The sequence below is a fragment of the Triticum aestivum genome, chromosome 6D, assembly GCF_018294505.1.
Source record: "Triticum aestivum cultivar Chinese Spring chromosome 6D, IWGSC CS RefSeq v2.1, whole genome shotgun sequence".
Taxonomy (NCBI): Eukaryota; Viridiplantae; Streptophyta; class Magnoliopsida; order Poales; family Poaceae; genus Triticum; species Triticum aestivum.
Genome location: NC_057811.1, coordinates 30,753,019 through 30,772,732, shown reverse-complemented (window position 1 = coordinate 30,772,732; position 19,714 = coordinate 30,753,019). Strand labels below are relative to the sequence as shown.

The following is a 19,714-nucleotide window of genomic DNA, read 5'->3' as shown; positions in this document are numbered from 1 at the left end:
ATACCATGTTCTCCTCGATGTTCTTGGAGATCTATTTGCGGTGTGTTTGCCGAGATCCGATGAATTGTGAATTTATAATCAGATTATCTATGAATATTATTTGAGTATTCTCTGAATTCTTACATGCATGATTTGATATCTTTGCAAGTCTCTTCGAATTATCGGTTTAGTTTGGCCTACTAGATTGGCTTTTCTTGCAATGGGAGAAGTGCTTAGCTTTGGGTTCAATCTTGCGGTGTCCTTTCCTAGTGACAGTAGGGGCAATAAGGCACGTATTGTATTGTTGCCATCGAGGATAAAAAGATGGGGTTTTCATCATATTGCTTGAGTTAATTCCTCTACATCATGTCATCTTACTTAATGTGTTACTCTGTTGTTTATGAACTTAATACTCTAGATGCATGCTGGATAGCGGTCGATGTGTGTAGTAACAGTAGTAGATGCAGAATCGTTTCGGTCTACTTGACATGGATGTGATGCCTATGTTCATGATCATTGCCTTAGATATCATCATAACTTTGCGCTCTTCTATTAATTGCTCGGTAGTAATTTGTTCACCCACCGTATTATTTGCAATCTTGAGAGAAGCCACTAGTGAAACCTATGAACCACGGGTCTCTTTTTCATTATATTGAATCTCTTTTCCATCATATAAGTTCTCTTTTACATCATACTAGTTTACGATCTACTATTTTGCAATCTTTTACTTTCCGATCTATAAACCAAAAATACCAAAAATATTTACTTTACCGTTTATCTATCTCTATCAGATCTCACTTTTGCAAATAACCGTGAAGGGATTGACAACCCCTTTTATTGCGTTGGGTGCAAGTTGTTGATTGTTTGTGCAGGTATTCATTGACTTATGCGTTGTCTCCTATTGGATTGATACCTTGGTTCTCAAACTGAGGGAAATACTTACTCTACTTTGCTGCATCACCCTTTCCTCTTCAAGGGAAACACCACCGCAAGCTCAAGAGGTAGCATAGTGTGTGAAGCAAATCAAACCATACCGATAATAATCTCGAGAAGAAAGGGAAGGGGGGCCAAGCTTGCTAGAAATTGAAATCGAAGGGAATAAATAAGGAGATGGATTTGGGGATGCTCACATAGGAAATTGTAGAGATATTGGTATACACGTTACAGGACGATGCAATGATCAAGTAGTACTTCTGTAGTTCCGTAGCACAAAAGGAATTGAATAATCTGGTGATCCAAGTCTGAACATACAGACGAATGATGGAAATAAGTATTTACAAATGTACATGTATAACCAAGAAACATATAAGCGTTATTATGCATCAGAAGTAATTGAGGCAATGATTTTTAATCCCAACAGCCTATGAGTCTTGTACACAGGGCACTATGTCAGTTCAGAAAAAGTTGCAGCTATCTTTGCAAGGAAGCATTTCAACAAACATATGGTGGGCATGTGTAGGGCAAACCTGCAGGTCCTGGATCCTTGCCTTGTGGACGGCCTAAACAAGCACCATGGGCGTGTTTGGTTACCTGCACCGTTTTTTGCCACTTTGCATACTTGTCCCAGTTGGGCCTGGTTGAGCATATGCAGGCAAAAAACCAACATCTGCATGTTGATTGGTTGCCTGCATGTCCTCTCCCTGCATTGTCGCGACACCTCTACGCACCACGTTTGGTTGCTCACATTGTATGTGCTCACACGAGTGCATGTTGTTTGGTTACATACGAGCATAGCCTTGTGCTGACCTTGTACCCTACTTGGTGAGCTTACCAATAGCACTACACCTTACACACACTCCCACCGAGCACACCAACGCCACAGCAAAGCTATGATGATGAACTGGATGAATATGATGAAGTTCTTCAGCCCTAACGGCCGATCCACCTTGCCAACCTCAACCTTGTTGCATGATTGCTCTCGCACATACTTAGAGTAAGCATCTTCTGCCACCTGCCTAGTCTTAAACCCTCCTTTGTGGTTGTTGTTACCGTACCCTGTAACTTGTTTGTTGCAAGCTTCCCATGAACTGTAAACCCCTGGAATCCTACCTTCGAACACCACATACCACTTGCCCTGGCACAAGAGTAATAAGTTCAAGCAACAAGCATTGCAACACACATACAACAAGCAATGAAAACTCTACAGGAGCAAGCAGTGGAGCAGAAGAGCATTAGTAAGCATACCAAGTTCAACCTACACTAATTTGGTGCCATCCTACCACCACATCCAAAAGAGGGTGTAATCCTACCACCGCATGTTCGTGATCACCGCACGGATCACCGTGAGGGGTTAGTATATACCACCTCACCAAAATATACATACCATAAGATTGTTTTTAAGCCCTAACTACACAAAATATACGTCGTCATCGTCATCGTTGTCCTTGCCGCCATCGCCGTCAAGGATCATGCACGCCGTCGCCACCAGCAGAAGCAGCACTTAGTAGTAGTGCTTGCCCAACCAGGTCCTCAGCCAGAGCACCCTGTGGGCTGGTCCCATGGCAACATCCCCAACGCCCTAGGCTTTGTTGTCCAACAGGTGGCTGAGAGCCACCATGAGAGCCTCTGGGTTGAAGCCTATCTGCTCCATGACGGCGTCGTAGAGCTCAGGGTGGACGTCCACACTCTTGCTCTCCCTGATGGCGGTGGCCACCTCCTTCACTGCCTCAGTCATGCTGCTGAAGACGCTGAACTCCTCGTCCATGAAGGCTGCCCTCTTCCTCTTCCTATCAAGCACATGAACGTGCTCACCATCCTTCTCAGGAGCATCAACGTTGATGGTGTCTGACTCCTGGGTGTCTGGATACTCGGGCATCGGCGAGCCAAGAGGCTGACCAGAGGCCATGGCATGCTTGCCGGTTGCTAGCCCGAAGGAGAAGATCTGCTGCATCTTGTGGTAGTTCTGGATAGGGGTGTTGAGGAACTCAGTGTCCTTGGGGTGAGCCTAAGAAGAAACAGGGCATACGGGTTAGTTAGTATGGCAATGGTTCATAGGCTTGAACTGCTGGTCTGTTAGAATGGCATGGTTTGTGAGCTAACCGCGACGTGGCCTTGGTAGTGCTCTGCCTCCAAAAGGATCGAGAAGGTGTCCTCATCCCATGAAGCATCGCTAAGGTCTCTGAGCTTGGACACTTGGATCCATCGAGCTCTCCACTTCCTCAGGTGGTTGTACACCTGGGTCAAGGTGACCTCCTGTCCACAGAAGTCGAACACCTGCTTTGCAACAAGGTTCAAGTGCACCTCCTTGAAGCCCTTGTTAGTCCTCACCCCACTAGCTATGATCTCACACATCTTATTAAGCACAAAAGTGGAGAGGAACGGCTGCTATTTCATGCTGTTCCCCCTGCCATCCTTCTTCTCCTTTGCTGCTTCCTTTTGAGCAGTAGCATGAGCAACAACATTGGGTTGAGCCAGCACAAATGGAGGAACCGTAGGCGGCACCTCGAAAACCTCTGAATCAAGAGGCATCTGTTCCATAGGAGGCTGGGAGTCCTCGACGTAGGACAGGAACTGGCTCACGGACAGCACGAGGGCCTGACTAATCTCTTGCGTTTGTGTGGTCATGTCCTACAAACGTAAGCGTGATCAACACCACAAGACACTACACATGGATAGTACAACTAGCAGTAACAAATGCACACATGGATGATCTAGTTCAAGACAACACTACCAAATCCATCAAACCATACTACACATCAACACAGCAGAACAGAGCACACATGGATGATCTTGTTCAACACTTGCACACTACCGGCAAACCATCCATGACCATTTTCTACCATCACTTGACCACATGGAAACAACCTCCAGCATGCTCCAAATCCATCACAGCAAGCTACTACAACATCACAGTCAAACAGACCGGACGACCTAACCCTACCACATGGACAGATCTAGCTACAACTAGTAGAGAGGAGGTGGTGATTGAACTTACAGACGCCATCGGAACGGCTGGGGAGGAGGCGCCTCGCACGTTGGAGAGGAGGAGGAGTCGACCCACCGCCGCAGTCAACCCGTCGCCGGAGTTGTTGCATCGCTTACCTCGTCGTCGAACTAGATCCGCGGCGGAGGAAAACTCGAGCGGGGGGAAATGGTGGCGGGAGTTTTGCCGCCACGGTCACCCTCGATATATAGGGGGGCCGAATCGGTCGGTGGTGACTCGAATTGGTCCCGCCGCTTTTTCGTACATGCGCCATCACTCCCTCCATCTCCCTCCCCTGCGTAGCGCGGCGTTCCCCTCCCCTACATCGCTCAAGCCTGGCTCGCAAAAAATGGCCGATTCGGCCGTTCCCAGCAGGCCTGGCTGAGAGGTGCTTCGAGGTTCATGCTATGCGGGCCAAACAGTGAATGCAGGCTACCAAACATCCCATTTTCATCCGCGCGGGCCTAACTGGGGCTAATGCAAGCAACCAAACGCGTCCCATAGTGCCTTGACGCTGCAGTCCGGGGTAGAGGAGGCAGTGAAGTCGACGGTGAGCACGTTCGATCTAGGCCAACTGATCAAAGAAGGCAGAGGAGAACTACTCGACGACTCGTCGGTGCTCCCAACCCTAACAACAAGAGGTGGCATACGAGCAAGCGAAGGCGAGGGAGGGGGCCTCCTCATATCCTCTTATCCGTACCTGTGGCGACGCCCTCTGGTGTGGTTTTCCAGCGGCTCACATTCACCCTCTGGCACAATGATGCGGCCCAGCGACGGGTACATGTCGCAAGAGGACAAGCAGCACATTGGTGTTGCCGCGCACCACCCAGAGGCTCACCGGCGCCACCCGCTGCCTTCCCACCAGTGCCCATCTCATCCGCATCGCCTCACGGGGAACCCCACCCAAGGCCCGTGGAGAGAGGAGCGGCGGAGATCATATGTCTGAGGAGGGGTGTGGCCGCGAGGATTTTCCACCAATTGAATTTGTTCATTTCACAATAGCATTTGAACAATTTGCTGTATGGGGATACGTATATGTAATAAATGCGAGACACAACTAGTCAATTCAAGATGAATTTCTCCCATACAAAAGCTAGTCAATTATGCAGGCGTTGCTAGGAATACAAAAGCTAGTGAGTTTCTTCCATACAAAAGCTAGTCAATTCAAGATTGATTTTTTTCAATACCCACTCCAAGACATTACCAACAGGCGTTGCTAGGAATAATGCAGCCTGGAATCTTTAGGGTGTGTTTGGTTGAGGAACCAACTGTCACGGAATGGAATGGTTCCATTCCAGAGGAACGGGTCGGTTCCGTTCCTGTGTTTGGTAGGTGCAAAAAAGTAGAACGGGTTGGTTTCGTTTCAGTGTTTGGTTTGGAAGAATGGAATGAAAAACAGAATAATAGAAATTCAAAATTTCGGCAGCATTTCATTTGTATTTTCAAGAAAAACAACATAACAATATATATTGACATAGAACTCAATTTTCAACAATGAAGTAGCAAGTTCATTTGGCACATCCAGAAGCAATCAGCCATTACATGTCTTTAACATACAAATAACCAAAGCAAAGTGCACTACAGCCATACACCATTACATGTCTTTAACATAAAAATAACCATAGCAAAGTGCACTACAGCCATACAAGTTCACATACCCAATATCCAAAAGCAACCCAATGGCACTACAGCCATACATGTCAAGTTCACATACTTGACAACCATACAACCATATCGAATTTAGAAGTTTTTCTTCACATACCTACTCACCCAAACAGATTTGTTGGTTTCAGAGAGTTTCATGAAGGCTCTTGTTGTCTTGGGGTTGTCAACAAGATGAGCATAGTAGTGGGCAAGGTGCTCTTCATCAAATTCTTTCAAATTGGAGACTACATCCCAAAGATCATCGGGTATATCATCATCATCTCCACCAGATTTCACAAGAGCTTCAGCAAAAAGTTTAAACCCATCTTTGAGAATGGCACCTAGTGGATCCTCTAGAACTTTCACCACCTTGGCCTTCTTTTTTGGAGGTCCTTTGGGGTGAGCAGACTCACCAACTTGTGGTGACGTGTAGATCTCACCATTCACCTCACCATTCTCCTCATCATCAACATCAATAGAGAGGAGATCATTTCCAGACCTTGCATTCATCCCCTTAGCCCCGGTTGTTCCAAAAATGGTCGCCATGGCATGGTAGTGCTCAATTGGGTTATTCAAGAAGGGAGCATCAGGTTTGTGGGTCTACAAAAAATTCGCAAGTCATTAGCATAATGAAGGCAGAAAATGGGATGATATTGTTCATATATAATATAAGAAGCTTACCATGCAATGACCTGCATAGTGTTCTTCGCCGAGCCTAATTGTGCAAGTATCTTCATCCCATAGAGCTCCACTTAAATTCTTCAAATTGACAACCCTGACCCAAATCTTCCTCCACTTCTTGAGATGGTTTCTAACTTGATCAGAGGTGATAGCTAGCTTGAATTGCTCGTTCAGAACAGCAGCACATTGTTTGAGATGTGTCTCCCTGAATCCACTAGAAGTTCTCTTCCCTTTAGCAACAAGGTCACCCAAAAAACCTAGCATAGTGTTGGTCATGGAAGATGTCCATACAATGACCCCACTTTTTCCGGAGTTCCCACTTGCAGCAGTAACTTCAACATTGTCCATTTCTGTCCAGCCATCAAAAATTTGCAAAAAAATGGATTAAAGCATCTAAATTTATAAGTTACAATCTTCCCAGCCATGAAAATGTTGCAAAAACTAGGATGAAATCAGCACAAACACATGATTTAAACATATAAAAGTCACAATCTGCCCAGCCATCAAAATGTTACAATAAAAAAGATGAAATCAGCACAAACACATGATTTAAACATATAGAAGATACCACAATATGTCCTGCCATCAAATAAATGCAAAGGTAGTTGCATAAACATTACAAATACATAGTGCGGCGCACTCATAAATTTGCATACATGAGTTGCCTATCTTCCCACATTTGGGCAGCAATTTGTAGCCTATGGTCTACCAAGGCCCTATTATCACTTAATTGTTGCCTTGATGTTCGAATTGGTTGGGTGGTCCATGTCACTTCCGGTATAATGAATTCATCGATCCCTTGTGATAGTGCATAATTATGAAGAACACAACACGCTATAATAATGTCTACTTGGACTGGGAAAGTGAAGAATGGTTTGGCATCATCTAAAATTTTGAAACGCCTCTTGAGAGATCCAAAAGCCCTCTCTACCGTCACCCGTAGAGATGAGTGCCTAAGGTTGAATAGCTCCTTATCATTTTGGACCGGATTGTTGCCCCACTCATTCAAATGGTACCTCACGCCACGAAAAGGTGGTAAGAACCCAGGCTTGGCTCCATAACCAGCATCAACTAGGTAGTACTTTCCTAAAAAAAGTAAAAACAAATATTCGTTACAATGGTTTCTTAAGGCAGTAACATATGGACAAATTCTATCTAGGTCAACTTCTTACCAGGTGGTACTTGTAAGCCTCTCTCACGAGTTAATGCATCAGCTAAAACGGTCGCGTCGTGTGCGGACCCTTCCCAACCAGCCAACACATATGTGAACCGGAGGTCAAAGTCTACTGCTGCCATCACATTTTGAGTGGTAAAGGCCTTCCTACCACGAAAAGAAGGTTCCACATCTTTGGTAACACCTGCTCGCACATGTGTACCATCGATAGCTCCAATACAATCCTATATAGTGACCAGTATTAAATGGCATATCATATGGCCTAGATAGATAAGGAATAGTTTTTGAAATTACCTTAAAATATGGGTCAAATCGATGATTTCCTACAATTTTTTCGGGGGTTTCCAATGATGGTGGCCTTATATAATCATTACGAAGCTCGCCTATGGCATGAAGAACCTTTCTAAAATAGATGCTGGTTGTGCCGTATGATCTAGCAAAATTGGCTGAAATAACCCTATTCCGAAGGTTATGCCCAAATGTATGCAAAAACCTTGCCAATTGTTGCTCCACACTAAGATGTGGACTATCTTCTAGCAATTTGCGATCCCTCAATATGCCGCACAAGCGAAAGAATGCAGCTCTTTCAAACCTTAGCATGTTTTTGCATAACACATCGCTTTGCCAAATTTTTTGGTTTAGATAATCAAATCTGATTCGATCTCTTTCATGCATTGGGCCATAGGTAATACGTGGTCTCCTCTTCCTTATTATAGCCCGAACAATGACTGCCATTGCAGCTAGTGCAACAAAAACAGCGGCTCCCCTAGCCATCCTTTTTCTTTTGTTCATCTTGCTTACCATCTACAAGTAATGCATAGTATCAAAAATATGGCTAGCAATGACTTGTAAACATGGATCTGCTTGTACAAAGCAGCACATATTGAAATAAAAATTGGGTAACCATGGATCTGCGTACTACATAGAAGCACACATATATGAAACAAATTGAGGAGGAACATGGCACACAGGAAATAAAATCTGCCCAAACATGAACATATACAGAGATATGCAAAGGGGTAGTGGAAACTGCACTTGCCTCCGCTGCTAGCTGCTGATCCGTGGCCGATCTGCTTCGTCGTTGCTGTTTGCTAGGTCGCCGCCATGGTGCAGATGCGCGCAATCACAGAGGAGACGACGGGAGGAAGGTGAAGCCGGGCCGGGGAGGGATGGAGAAGGCAGATCGAGAGGGGGGAGAAGCGGGAGGGTGGCGGCGCTAGTGGGGGAGCAGCGAGAGAGGGGGGGATGCGGAAGCAGCGGGAGGAGAGCGATAGGGTACGGGTGCGGGGCGAGGGGCTCGTCCCCTGTCGTCCGGCCGATTTCGAGGTATGCCTCGGTTCGGCATATTGAGCGAATATTCCCTTTTCTGGGACGAGTTGGTTCTGAATCGTTCGACTAACTAAACGCGGGAATGGGCCGCGGGAACGGGTCGGACCCATGACGTTCTACCCGGTGACAACAACCAAACACACCCTTATGGAACCAGCGCCAAGACATTACCAACACAACTACACAGCTGTTATCTTAACAAACACAACTACGCAGCTCCTATCTTGTCCTTGGAATTAATCCTATCAGTTCTGCAATCTTCAGCTTCTTCCTGGCGTACTGCGCATATGTTCCAGACGACAAACTCTGAAAATGGAAAGAGTAAGCTTACATACAAAACTGCAAGTGGATACAATGTTTGACAATATCTACCCAACAACCATACCGTCCAACGGATCTCCTGTGCAATCAGCTCACGGCCTTTACATTCTGGAACCTATAGAGACACAAAAGAAAGAAATCACACGAGAATATAACAGGAACCAATGGATGCTAAGACAACGCCATACTATACTTACACTGTCACTAATGCCTTTCATGCACCGATCAAACTACAAAGAAAGAAGACCAAATCAATTTGCATTGTAAAAGAATATATTGATTTATAACAGAAGAAATCACATATAGAACGCCTGTGGAACAAAAAACCTACAACATGCTCCATGTTGGAATCGCCGTAATTCAGCTCATACTTCATATTGCGGTCGTGTGCTGAATACAAGTTTTCACCATAAACTTGCTCAAGAGCATCTCTGAAACTCAGCTGAACATTGTCCAAGGGAAAAATAAATAACATCACCAAGCATAAGTAGAGAGAAAGTATTCACAAAACACAATCATCAGTAAAATAACAATGTTGTGTTTTGAAAAGGCTGATGTGTAGCGCTGACCTGATGATTATCATTGACCCGCTTCCAAATCTGATAGAAGACACCATCACGATCTTTCACAAACATGAGATTTATGCGTGCATCCCATATATACTCCTGAATTGAATCGAAAGAATGCAACTGTTAAATACAACTATAAAAAGGGCCGAATATCTAACTGAGCAAGGGATAGAGGAATCCTACATGCAAACCAACAGCTGCTAGTTCCAGAGTCATGTTCTGAAACCCAGCTGCGATCCTACATGCTTGGAATGTGGCCTTTGAATGTATACGCGCCCACTAAATAATAAAACAGATAAGTTATTGTGGTGGTGCAACATTTATATAGAGATTTTTTGCAATTTCATGGTTTTGAGAGGTCAAATATGCATACCTCAATAGACGACTCATTTATCAGCAAATACTGTTCAACCCACTGTCAAGAACAAACATTGTTAGTCCAAGAAAACAAAAATACTGAACAAAGTTCTAAACTTGAACTAGCTGATTATTCCCAAAGGCATACTTTAATTTCCTTCACAATTGTTTCCCAGTATTGGAGATAATCTCTATCAGCGTCAGGGGTGCTATAAAATGCTCGGTATCTACTCCAACTTGTATACTCAACACCACCCTGCATCCGAATAAAACAACAGGAAAACGACATAGTTCAGTTGTCCTAAGAATAACAAGCACTGAACATAAGCGAACAGGATGCTCTTAAGAGTACTGATTAGAGTACTTATGAAGTTCGAGAAGAGCCAAATAACACATAGTACTTGAACGTGTCAAAAATATATGGGGACTCGAAAAAAGGGGCAAACTTTGTTTATGCGTACGAAAACAGGATAGTAGTTGTATTCTGGGAGCAGCCTATAGCATGTGCGCCGAACTGAGGTTTTAGGACTTGTTCCATCCAAATAAAAATTGAAAATTAATCTCTGTTTGATTTTTAACTGAAAGACCCCGCTAAAAAAAGGTCTGCCTTTTATATTTGTTACATATTTTACCACAATTTATTGCAAGCACCCATATTCTAATATGTGCTTAATCTCCAAATGCTGCAATTTTCTTAGTTTTAGTGTTGAGTTTGTCCAAGGACCTTATGTATGCCTCTTAAACTCAGACTTAAAAGTCAAGCTACAAGAAGTTACTTTCATATTAAGCAATTTTTTGCTATTGTCCATTCAAAGGGCAAATCAATAAGAAACTGGTTACCAGCTGCATTTGTACATATTAAATGTAGATGCATTACATAAATAAATGCAGCGAATACGGTAACACTTACATCGTTGAAAATGACTAGCCGCTGGTAGTCGCTCAAGGACTTTTTGTAACAGAGTTCGGAATCAAAATACCAACCAAAGAAGCCATCCTGGACGTAGTGAAAGAAGTAGTCGTTCTTAACGATAAGCTCTGGAGGGTACTTGCGTTCCAACGCAGCAGCATCAATCTTGTCAACCGGCACTCCTTTCAACAGCTACATACACAGATGGAGTAAGTACTACATAAGAGGGCATAATTTTTCATGTATGGATGTATGATAGATTAATAATAAACAGATAGGAAGGAGCACTGGTACGGGACAAATTAACTAACCAGGCAAGCTTTGATGCGATAAAGCGCATACTTGAGATGGAACTTGTTGGTCTCCTCTTGGTCCAGTTCGGTGTAAGTCTCAATTTCAGTCATGCGGGCCGCTAGCTTTTCACAGTCGCTTTTGTGTTGCTGCTTCGTGATAGCATCATTGGCCGGTTCAGCAACAACAACGACGGCCGAATCAGATTTTCCTTGTGAATCTCTGTCTCGTCCCTCTTGGGCCTCGTTGAAGAAACACTGGATTTGATATTGTACTAGAGCAGCTCGCGACTCATCATCGTGGAAAGATTTACGAGTAAGGGCTTCGAGGATTTCGCGGGAAGGGATATTTGAAAAACCGGCCAAGTCCCATTCCGAGCCGACTGGTAACTGCAATTGGGCGAGGCGCGAGGCAACAATTTCATGGTACCTTGGCTCTGTTGCAGGCTCGTCGGGCGGCGGAGAGCCTCCATCCACACGGCTGCTGCTATCAGAGTCCGAATAGACAAGGGATCCAGACAACGATGCGCCACCGTCACCAAGGCGCCGGCGGGACACTCCTTCTTCAAGAGGCCTCCTCCGGCGGCGGCGCCGCTTCTGCGGCATCGGCATCTGATCGACGATCATAGGGGTAGGGGTGGAGCCGTCGCGACGGAGACGGGAAGGGGATCGCGATTCGGCCGCTAGGGTTTCGTGTGGATGGGGGGATTGGGGAGACGAGGCCTGCATTTGTTTTTTTCTCTTTTTTTTGAGGGTCGGGAGACGAGGACTGCAATAGGAGAGGCGAAACCATCATATCCTTTGGCAAGCTGGGCCAAGCAGGCCCATCTCCCTTCCGCAACGCGTTTCGGTTTGACGAACAAAACCGCTGGCACAGTAAAAAAACTTTTTTTTAGTTCTTAAAAAAAAGTAAAAAACTCTTTTTGGGCCGCAAAAACAGTTAAGTTTTGCCTCAAAAAACTTATTCGTTTCATCTGGATGCACGCAGGCGCGCCAGGGACCGCCTTGTGCACCGTCTGCATCGCAATCTGGATTCTGGCCCACCAGTTGTTTTTTTTTTTTTGCTTCCAACCCCCTCAGTTCAGTGCGCTCGCTTTTGCTTCCACTGTTTTCACTTCGCAGCGGCCTTCCGCTTCCTCTCTCGCGACGAGGAAGGAGAGATCCGAAATCGTGGCTGCGACGGGGGAACTGAGTCAAAAAAAAAGAAAACAGTGCGTCCACCGCGCTCGTTCGTTCTGGAAGCGAACGCACAAACCAGTTGGATCAGAAGACGCGACTTGCTTACTATGCCTTTTTTCTTTTCTTTATGCAATGCGAGAAAGCCAGCTGTTTTTCTGTTTTCTTTCCTTTTTTCCTATCTTGTTTTGTTTCCTTTTCCCATAAATGCGTGAACCTTTTCAAAGGCGACAAATATTTTGCAAAATTGATGAGTTTTTTTTTCAAATTTGATGAACGTTTTTGCGAAATCGACGAACTTTTTTCAAAGTCGATGAAATTTTTTCAAATTCAGTGAACTTTTTCTCAAATTTGATGTTTTTTTTCAAATTTGGCGAACGCTCTTTCAAATTCAGCACGCTTTTTTTTTAAATCGATGAATTTTTCAAACCTGATGAACTTTTTTTTAATCCAATGAACTTTTTCAAATTCGGTGAACTTTTTTCAATTTTTGCTTTCAAAATTGATGAACTTTTTCAAATTCATGAACTGTTTTTCAAATTCGTAATTTTCAGATCCATGTGGTTTTCAGTTTTTGTGAACGAAAGGGCCGAACAGCAAAACGAATGAACATGCACGAAGGAGCTAGCGATCGAAGGAAGAAAGGGAAGGTGTGAGCGTGCTTGCTGGGCCGGCCCACCCGAGGCTGCTGCGCGAGCGCCCGCTAAGGCCTTGTTTGGCACCAAGGGTTTTCAAGCCCCAAAGGGGCCGGGGATCATTGGGGATTTGGTGAACCCCTCCCCCGTACCAAATCCCTCCAAATCCCCTTCCCCCCTCCCAAACCCCTTCCCCATCTATCCATATAGAGTGTTTGGCATGCATAGACAAATTTGGCCCATTTTAAACATGAACTTCAACAACACACTGATAAAAATCTGATCTTTACTGCTGAACAGGCTGAAGCATCAATAGCCATATCATCAAGTACTACTGAAAGCAACAAATCATAATCTTTAAGAACAATGGCATATAAACTAAGAACATCAAAGGCCATACAACACAATCCGATCTTTACTACTGAACAGGCTGAAGCATCAGTGGCCATATCGTCAAGTACTGCTGAAAGCAACAAATCATAATCTTTATGAACAATGGCATATAAACTAAGAACATCAAAGGCCATACAACACAATCCGATCTTTACTACTGAACAGGCTGAAGCATCAGTGGCCATATCATCAAGTAGTGCTGAAAGCAACAAATGATAATCTTTAAGAACAATGGCATATAAACTAAGAACATCAAAGGCCATACACAGGCATGCATCAGGATGTACCAACAACACCTAGGGTGCAACACAAACATCACTTAAATTCGGTTTCTGCTTCCCAACATAGTTTCAGTTTCGCAACGACGCCGATGCACATGCATCACTTCAGTTCCATCACATCCCTGAAAGCAGCAAGTCAATCAGAGCATTAGACATACCAGTCAAACAATTCACACCTACAAGAGTACTTCAAATACTTTCTCCAGAAAGAAAAGGATCCTTTGAATACACAAAATACACAATACAGGACATATGTGGATTACCAAACGAACATATTGCTAATGTGGTCAACATACTAGAAGATGAAAGGTTGCAACTTCTGTTTCATACCAACAATTCACAATCCCACAACTACATATGAAAACCATGATGCTTCACAAGGAACATGGGAAAAATATGGCATGGAGTCTGTTTCTTATACTTCATGATCTGAAACAGATGGCCTCGCTCTCCTTTGTCAAAAATATAACAAAATTTATATGTGATGCGCTTGAGCCAGATTTAACTTGATGCAAATAGACAAAGCAAGCTCTAACATCAGGTCACATACATATCTCAAGTACTAGCACTGGAAACTCACAAGTAAAAATTTATTCGTACAGACCATATATACATTGCAGAGAAGGGTTGATAGAAACTATTTGCATATGCACTGTAGATCATATATATGTCAGATCAAAACTAAAATTTCATATCTATAGATCATATTTACAACAAAAAATGTAGATTTAGTATGATTGTTCACTACCAAAGCGTATCTATTTCTGTAACAAAAACACTACAATTACTTTCTTGCTGATTGCCAAACAGTGGTTCAGTTTCTTCCTGTTATTTGCCCTTTATTCAAATTAGTATGCAGACAAAGCATTCATTCACAAGAAAAACATGTTTGTTCCAAGCTAATCAGGAATAGGAGCTTACAGGGCTTAAAAAAAGACCAAGCAAGCAAGCACAGTATGAACCAGATCAAAATACCTCTTCTAGGTAGGCAACTCAGCCATTTCGCTCCGACGCCACATGACCGCACTCTCTTCATCCTCGGCAGCAGAAGTGATGAAGGTTTCACGGTTCTTAGCATTTTTAAACACCTTGAACGCTCTGGCTCTCTCATGGCATGCGATGCTGTCCATCTTGTGCACTAGAGAAATGCACTTGCTGATGGAGAACTCTTGTCCATTTGTTGATCCAGCGCTCTCTTTTGTCAGTAAGGCGACTTCATCCTCCGCTTGTTTCTTCTTTATGTTCACATACTGCCGCATCACTTCCACCATTGCATCTCCAGTCTTCTTTGGCTTCTTTGCCTCCTTCCAAGGCTTCGTTTTTGTAGCAGCACTAGTAGAAAAGGAGGCTTTTGTCCCGGTTGGTAAGGGCCTTTTGTCCCGGTTTTTGAACCGGGACTAAAGGATCGTTACTAATGCCTCCCCCCTTTAGTCCCGGTTCTTACACGAACCGGGACTAAAGGCCGTCCACGTGGACGCAGCCTGGAGCTCCACCTTTAGTTGGTGTTACCAACCGGGACTAAAGGAAATTTTATGATATTTTTTTTTAAAAAAAAATTGTGAATTTTTTTTATTTTTTTTTTGATTTTCAAATTTCTGAATTATTTTAACCTCTAATCTCTAATCACCACCCCTCATCACTGTTCAGTTTATCCTCTAATCTCTAATCACCCCTCATCATTTCAAATCATCTAACTTCCCGGACGGTCACCCATCCTCACTACTCCAGCCTGAGCACGCTTAACTTCCGGGTTCTAAGCTCCCTCGTTTCCAAGTCTGCACTTGTTGTTTTCCTAACAATAGTAAGATATCAATTCTATTAACCCTCAGGAATTTAGCTTGAGCATGAAGTGACACATTTCACTGTTTGAGTTTGAAACTATTGTTTTAAAAAACAATAATTATTTAGTAACACTAATATTTCTGAAATAATTAGTTTGACCACTGTTTGACCACAATTTGACCAGATTTGACCAAAATTCAAAAAAACTGAAATAATTATTTAGTAACACTAATATTCTAGAATAATTAGTTTGACCATTGTTTGACCACAGTTTGACCATAATTTGAAATTTTTGGAATTTTTTTCCCTCTCCAGATCTTAAAAGCCCCGTATCTTTTTTTCTGTTAGGTTTTTGAGGATTTTGAAAATGTTTAACATTTTGACCATTTTAGACCACATATCACATGGGAAACTTATTTTATTTTATTTTTTTGACATTTCCATCATTTTCTTTTGTTTTTTCTAAAATTGAAAAGGCGGTCCAGGGGGGTAGAGTTTGATGGGCCCTTTAGTACCGGTTCGTGCCATGAACCGGTACTAATGCCTCAAAGCCCATTAGTCCCGGTTCGTGGCACCAACCGGGACTAAAGGGCCCAGGTGAACCGGGACTAATGCCTTAGCCGCACGAACCGGGACCAATGCTCACATTAGTCCCGGTTCGTGACTGAACCGGGACTAATGTGAATATTGCCCTGTGACGAAAGCCCTGTTTTGTACTAGTGCAGGACCAGCAGCAGGAACCCTCTTTTCACCGACTTGTTCATCCATTCCTCCAGGATCAGCGGCGGCAACCCTCTTTTCACCAACTCTAGCACCAACAACATCCCCTTCCTCCAGGATCTGCAATTCATCAGCATCTGCCTCTTCTGCCTCCTCTTCTTCAACATCATATTCCACTTGTGTAATATCTGGTTGTGATGGTTCAAAAGATATGAAATTGTAATTACCTTCAGCTCTATGGCCTACACAAAGCACATGATTCAGGTACCTAAGAAGCATTAAATTCAGAAAGATCTCTTTCTACTCAAATTAAGCTTACCATCATATAATTCTCCTAGTCTATCATATAGGGGGAAAGATCCTCTCCTGAATTTTCCGATTCTTTTACATGTCTATAAACAAGAAGAGTGAAATAATTAATACCAGAATAATACTAACTTCAAGCATGGAGCTGCAGCTGCAACCTATTGTCAATGAACATAACAAAGAGTTCACTATTACATGACAAACATAACAAAAGAGTTCATTACTACAAGTTCCTAGCTAGTCAAGTTGGAAATCATCCCACATCCTCCTAGCAATCTTGTCCCTGAAGTTGTCGCCTGGGATATTATTCTCTTGGTGGTTACCGTGTTGGTGATCATCATCATCCGGAAGGTCAACAAATTCGGTGGGAGGTATGTTATTGGGTTGATTATCAAGCCATTTTTCATCGCCTTATGCATCCTGATGATATTATGAAAGACTGTCGTAGCTGCTGGGATCTTGACTTGGTTTTCTATTTGATGGTATGTACCAACACGAAGAATTGGGAAACGCTTCTTAAGAATTCTTATGGCCCTTTCCACATGGTTGCGCAACACGGCATGCCAAAGATTGAACAACTCCTTGTAGTTTTGTGGTCGATGGCGCCCATGCCCAAACTCCTTGAGGTGATACCGGACACCCCGATACGGTGCAAGGAAAGACGTGGTATTTGCATAACCACCATCAAACAAATAGAACTTTCCTTCGGATACTTTAAAGCCACGGTTCAAGGCTGACTGGAGCACTCTAGCATCTGTAGCTAACCCTTCCCAACCACACGAGATGAATGTGAAGTTTAGGTCAAAGTCACATGCTACCATGACATTTTGGCTAAGAGTTCCCTTCCTATTCCGGAAAGGAGCGGCTTTGTCAGGTGTTACAGTCATAGGAACATGAGTTCCATCGATGGCGCCTATGCAATTCTGCGAATAGATTGATTGCAAGTCAATATCCAAAATCTGAAGATAGAGATAAGAGATGAAGTGAAAGTGTCGAGGTGAAAACCTCAAAGTATGGGAAGAATCTTGGATCTCCAGCAATCTTTGGATGAGGTTCATCGATGCTTTGATGCCTCAGAAATCGACAAGATAGAATGGGGATGATGTCGAAGAAAGACTTGATGTATTCATGGAAGGTCCACCCACTATGTTGGTATTCTAGTTGCAGATCATCAAAAGACGCATTGTGAGACAACATGTAAAGGAAAAAGCCTAATTTCTCCTCCACCTTGATTGTCTTATCCTTTATTAAATTTCCCCTTCTAAGATATGATGCCAGCAGTTCAAAGATATGCGGCTCCATCCTAAAAGCTACCAGACAATTCTTGACATGCACTAGTAGAAAAAGAGGCTTCCATACGCCCCCATTAGTCCCCAAAACAATCGAACCGCGACAAAAGGGGCCTTTAGTCGCGGTTCGGGAGGAGACCCGCGACCAACTATCTGGGCCCAGCGCGCTCGGTCGACAGCTGGCGGACGGGAGAGGCTTTAGTCCCGGTTGGCCTGGCCAACCGGGACTAAAGGTCCCCGAAGGCCTTCAGTCGCGGTTGGCCAGGCCAACCGGGGCTAAAGGCCCATCCAGCTGGCGGACGGGAGGGGCTTTAGTCCCGGTTGGCCTGGCCAACCGGGACTAAAGGTCCCCGAAGGCCTTTAGTCGCGGTTGGCCAGGCCAACCGGGACTAAAGGCCCATCCCTATATATAGGACTCAGCTCACTTCACTTCACTCAGCTCACTTCACAATTTTCAGAAGGGGGTGGTGGGTTTGCTTTTGGTTCCTCCTATGCACACAAGGTGTTCGATGAAATGCCCGAGAGCCTGAAACAAACATGACATGAAGTGTCCGAGCCACACTTGAGCTTTCTCATTTATTTTTCCTCCGCGATCGCGGTTCGCAACTTGAACCTTTCATGTGTCATTGATAAAATATGCATGTGTGTAGTTCATTGTTTAATTTGTATTATTTCTAGCTAGTTAGTTTAACAAATGCATGATGGTTAATTATATACTTTATATAATAATAATGCAGATGAATCGGCAATGGATGTACGGTCCCCGACTCTCCGGCGAGTTCACTACGGGTTTGAAAGATTTCCTCGTAGTGGCAAATGCGAACAAGCAGCGAGGTTTTATTATATGTCCATGTGCTGTCTGTAAGAATCAGAAGGGTTACTCCTCCTCAAGAGAGGTTCACATGCACCTGCTTCGGCGCGGTTTCATGCGAAGCTATAATTGTTGGACCAAGCATGGAGAAAGAGGGGTTAGAATGGAAGAAGATGAAGAAGGGGATGATATCGATGACAACTATCATGATCATTTCGGTGATACTTTCATGGAGGATGATGCTGAAGGTGGGGAAGGGTTAGGTGAAGGTGAAGAAGAGGCACATGATGAGCCCGCTGATGATCTTGGTCGGACCATTGCTGATGCACGGAGACGCTGCGAAACTGACAAGGATAGGGAGAATTTGGATCGCATGTTAGAGGATCACAAAAAGTCGTTGTATCCAGGATGCGATAATAGTCTGAAAAAGCTAGGCTGCACACTGGATTTGCTAAAATGGAAGGCACAGGAAGGTGTAGGTGACTCATCATTTGAAAATTTGCTGAAAATGTTGAAGAATATGTTTCCGAAGAATAACGAGTTGCCCGCCAGTACGTACGAAGCAAAGAAGGTTGTCTGCCCTCTAGGTTTAGAGGTTCTGAAGATACATGCATGCATTAACGACTGTATCCTCTACCGCGGTGAATACGAGAATTTGAATGAATGCCCTGTATGCACTGCATTGCGTTATAAGATCAGAGGCGATGACCCTGGTGACGATGTTGAGGGCGAGAAACCCAGGAAGAGGGTTCCCGCCAAGGTGATGTGGTATGCTCCTATAATACCACGGTTGAAACGTCTGTTCATGAACAAAAAGCATGCCAAGTCGTTGCGATGGCACAAAGAGGACCGTAAGTCCGACGGGGAGTTGAGACACCCCGCTGATGGAACGCAATGGAGAAAGATCGACAGAGTGTTCAAAGATTTTGCAGCTGACGCAAGGAACATAAGATTTGGTCTAAGTACTGATGGCATGAATCCTTTTGGCGAGCAGAGCTCCAGCCATAGCACCTGGCCCGTGACTCTATGCATCTACAACCTTCCTCCTTGGTTGTGCATGAAGCGGAAGTTCATTATGATGCCAGTGCTCATCCAAGGTCCAAAGCAACCCGGGAACGACATCGATGTGTACCTAAGGCCATTAG

The 19,714-nt window shown here is 44.0% G+C and overlaps 3 protein-coding genes across 3 annotated transcripts; all 3 read right to left on the bottom strand.

Annotated features, from left to right (window-relative positions):
• Positions 1–2,497: 2,497 nt before the first annotated feature.
• On the bottom strand, positions 2,498–4,784 carry LOC123142376 (uncharacterized). Its single transcript, XM_044561316.1, has 4 exons — positions 4,683–4,784; positions 3,409–3,546; positions 3,019–3,300; positions 2,498–2,923 (listed from the first exon to the last, which is right to left on the bottom strand). The coding sequence occupies exons 1-4, from the start codon at positions 4,782–4,784 to the stop codon at positions 2,498–2,500; spliced, it is 948 nt and encodes a 315-aa protein (XP_044417251.1).
• A 182-nt stretch (positions 4,785–4,966) lies between these two features.
• LOC123140911 (uncharacterized) lies at positions 4,967–11,923 on the bottom strand. Its single transcript, XM_044560176.1, has 11 exons — positions 11,198–11,923; positions 10,887–11,078; positions 10,125–10,232; positions 9,993–10,034; positions 9,803–9,898; positions 9,620–9,715; positions 9,382–9,492; positions 9,248–9,280; positions 9,115–9,165; positions 8,873–9,035; positions 4,967–5,140 (listed from the first exon to the last, which is right to left on the bottom strand). The coding sequence occupies exons 1-10, from the start codon at positions 11,903–11,905 to the stop codon at positions 8,949–8,951; spliced, it is 1,524 nt and encodes a 507-aa protein (XP_044416111.1). The 5' UTR covers positions 11,906–11,923; the 3' UTR covers positions 4,967–5,140; positions 8,873–8,948.
• Positions 5,642–8,204, bottom strand: LOC123140910 (uncharacterized). Its single transcript, XM_044560175.1, has 5 exons — positions 7,695–8,204; positions 7,399–7,624; positions 6,953–7,312; positions 6,227–6,576; positions 5,642–6,145 (listed from the first exon to the last, which is right to left on the bottom strand). The coding sequence occupies exons 1-5, from the start codon at positions 8,202–8,204 to the stop codon at positions 5,642–5,644; spliced, it is 1,950 nt and encodes a 649-aa protein (XP_044416110.1).
• Positions 11,924–19,714: the final 7,791 nt, after the last annotated feature.

Excerpts from the sequence above, each read along its gene's own strand:
- LOC123142376 (XM_044561316.1), bottom strand. The coding sequence starts at position 4,784 with ATGCGGATGAGATGGGCACTGGTGGGAAGGCAGCGGGTGGCGCCGGTG. Across the intron at positions 3,547-4,682 it reads TGCTTGTCCTCTTGCGACAT|GACATGACCACACAAACGCA; the intron begins GTACCCGTCGCT and ends TTACGTTTGTAG. Across the intron at positions 3,301-3,408 it reads TTTTCGAGGTGCCGCCTACG|CCGTTCCTCTCCACTTTTGT; the intron begins GTTCCTCCATTT and ends ATGAAATAGCAG.
- LOC123140911 (XM_044560176.1), bottom strand. The coding sequence starts at position 11,905 with ATGCAGGCCTCGTCTCCCCAATCCCCCCATCCACACGAAACCCTAGCG. Across the intron at positions 9,493-9,619 it reads GGGTCAATGATAATCATCAG|CTGAGTTTCAGAGATGCTCT; the intron begins GTCAGCGCTACA and ends GACAATGTTCAG. Across the intron at positions 9,166-9,247 it reads TGAAAGGCATTAGTGACAGT|GTTCCAGAATGTAAAGGCCG; the intron begins GTAAGTATAGTA and ends GTGTCTCTATAG.
- LOC123140910 (XM_044560175.1), bottom strand. The coding sequence starts at position 8,204 with ATGGTAAGCAAGATGAACAAAAGAAAAAGGATGGCTAGGGGAGCCGCT. Across the intron at positions 7,625-7,694 it reads GATTTGACCCATATTTTAAG|GATTGTATTGGAGCTATCGA; the intron begins GTAATTTCAAAA and ends GTCACTATATAG. Across the intron at positions 6,577-6,952 it reads AACATCAAGGCAACAATTAA|AAATGGACAATGTTGAAGTT; the intron begins GTGATAATAGGG and ends ATGGCTGGACAG.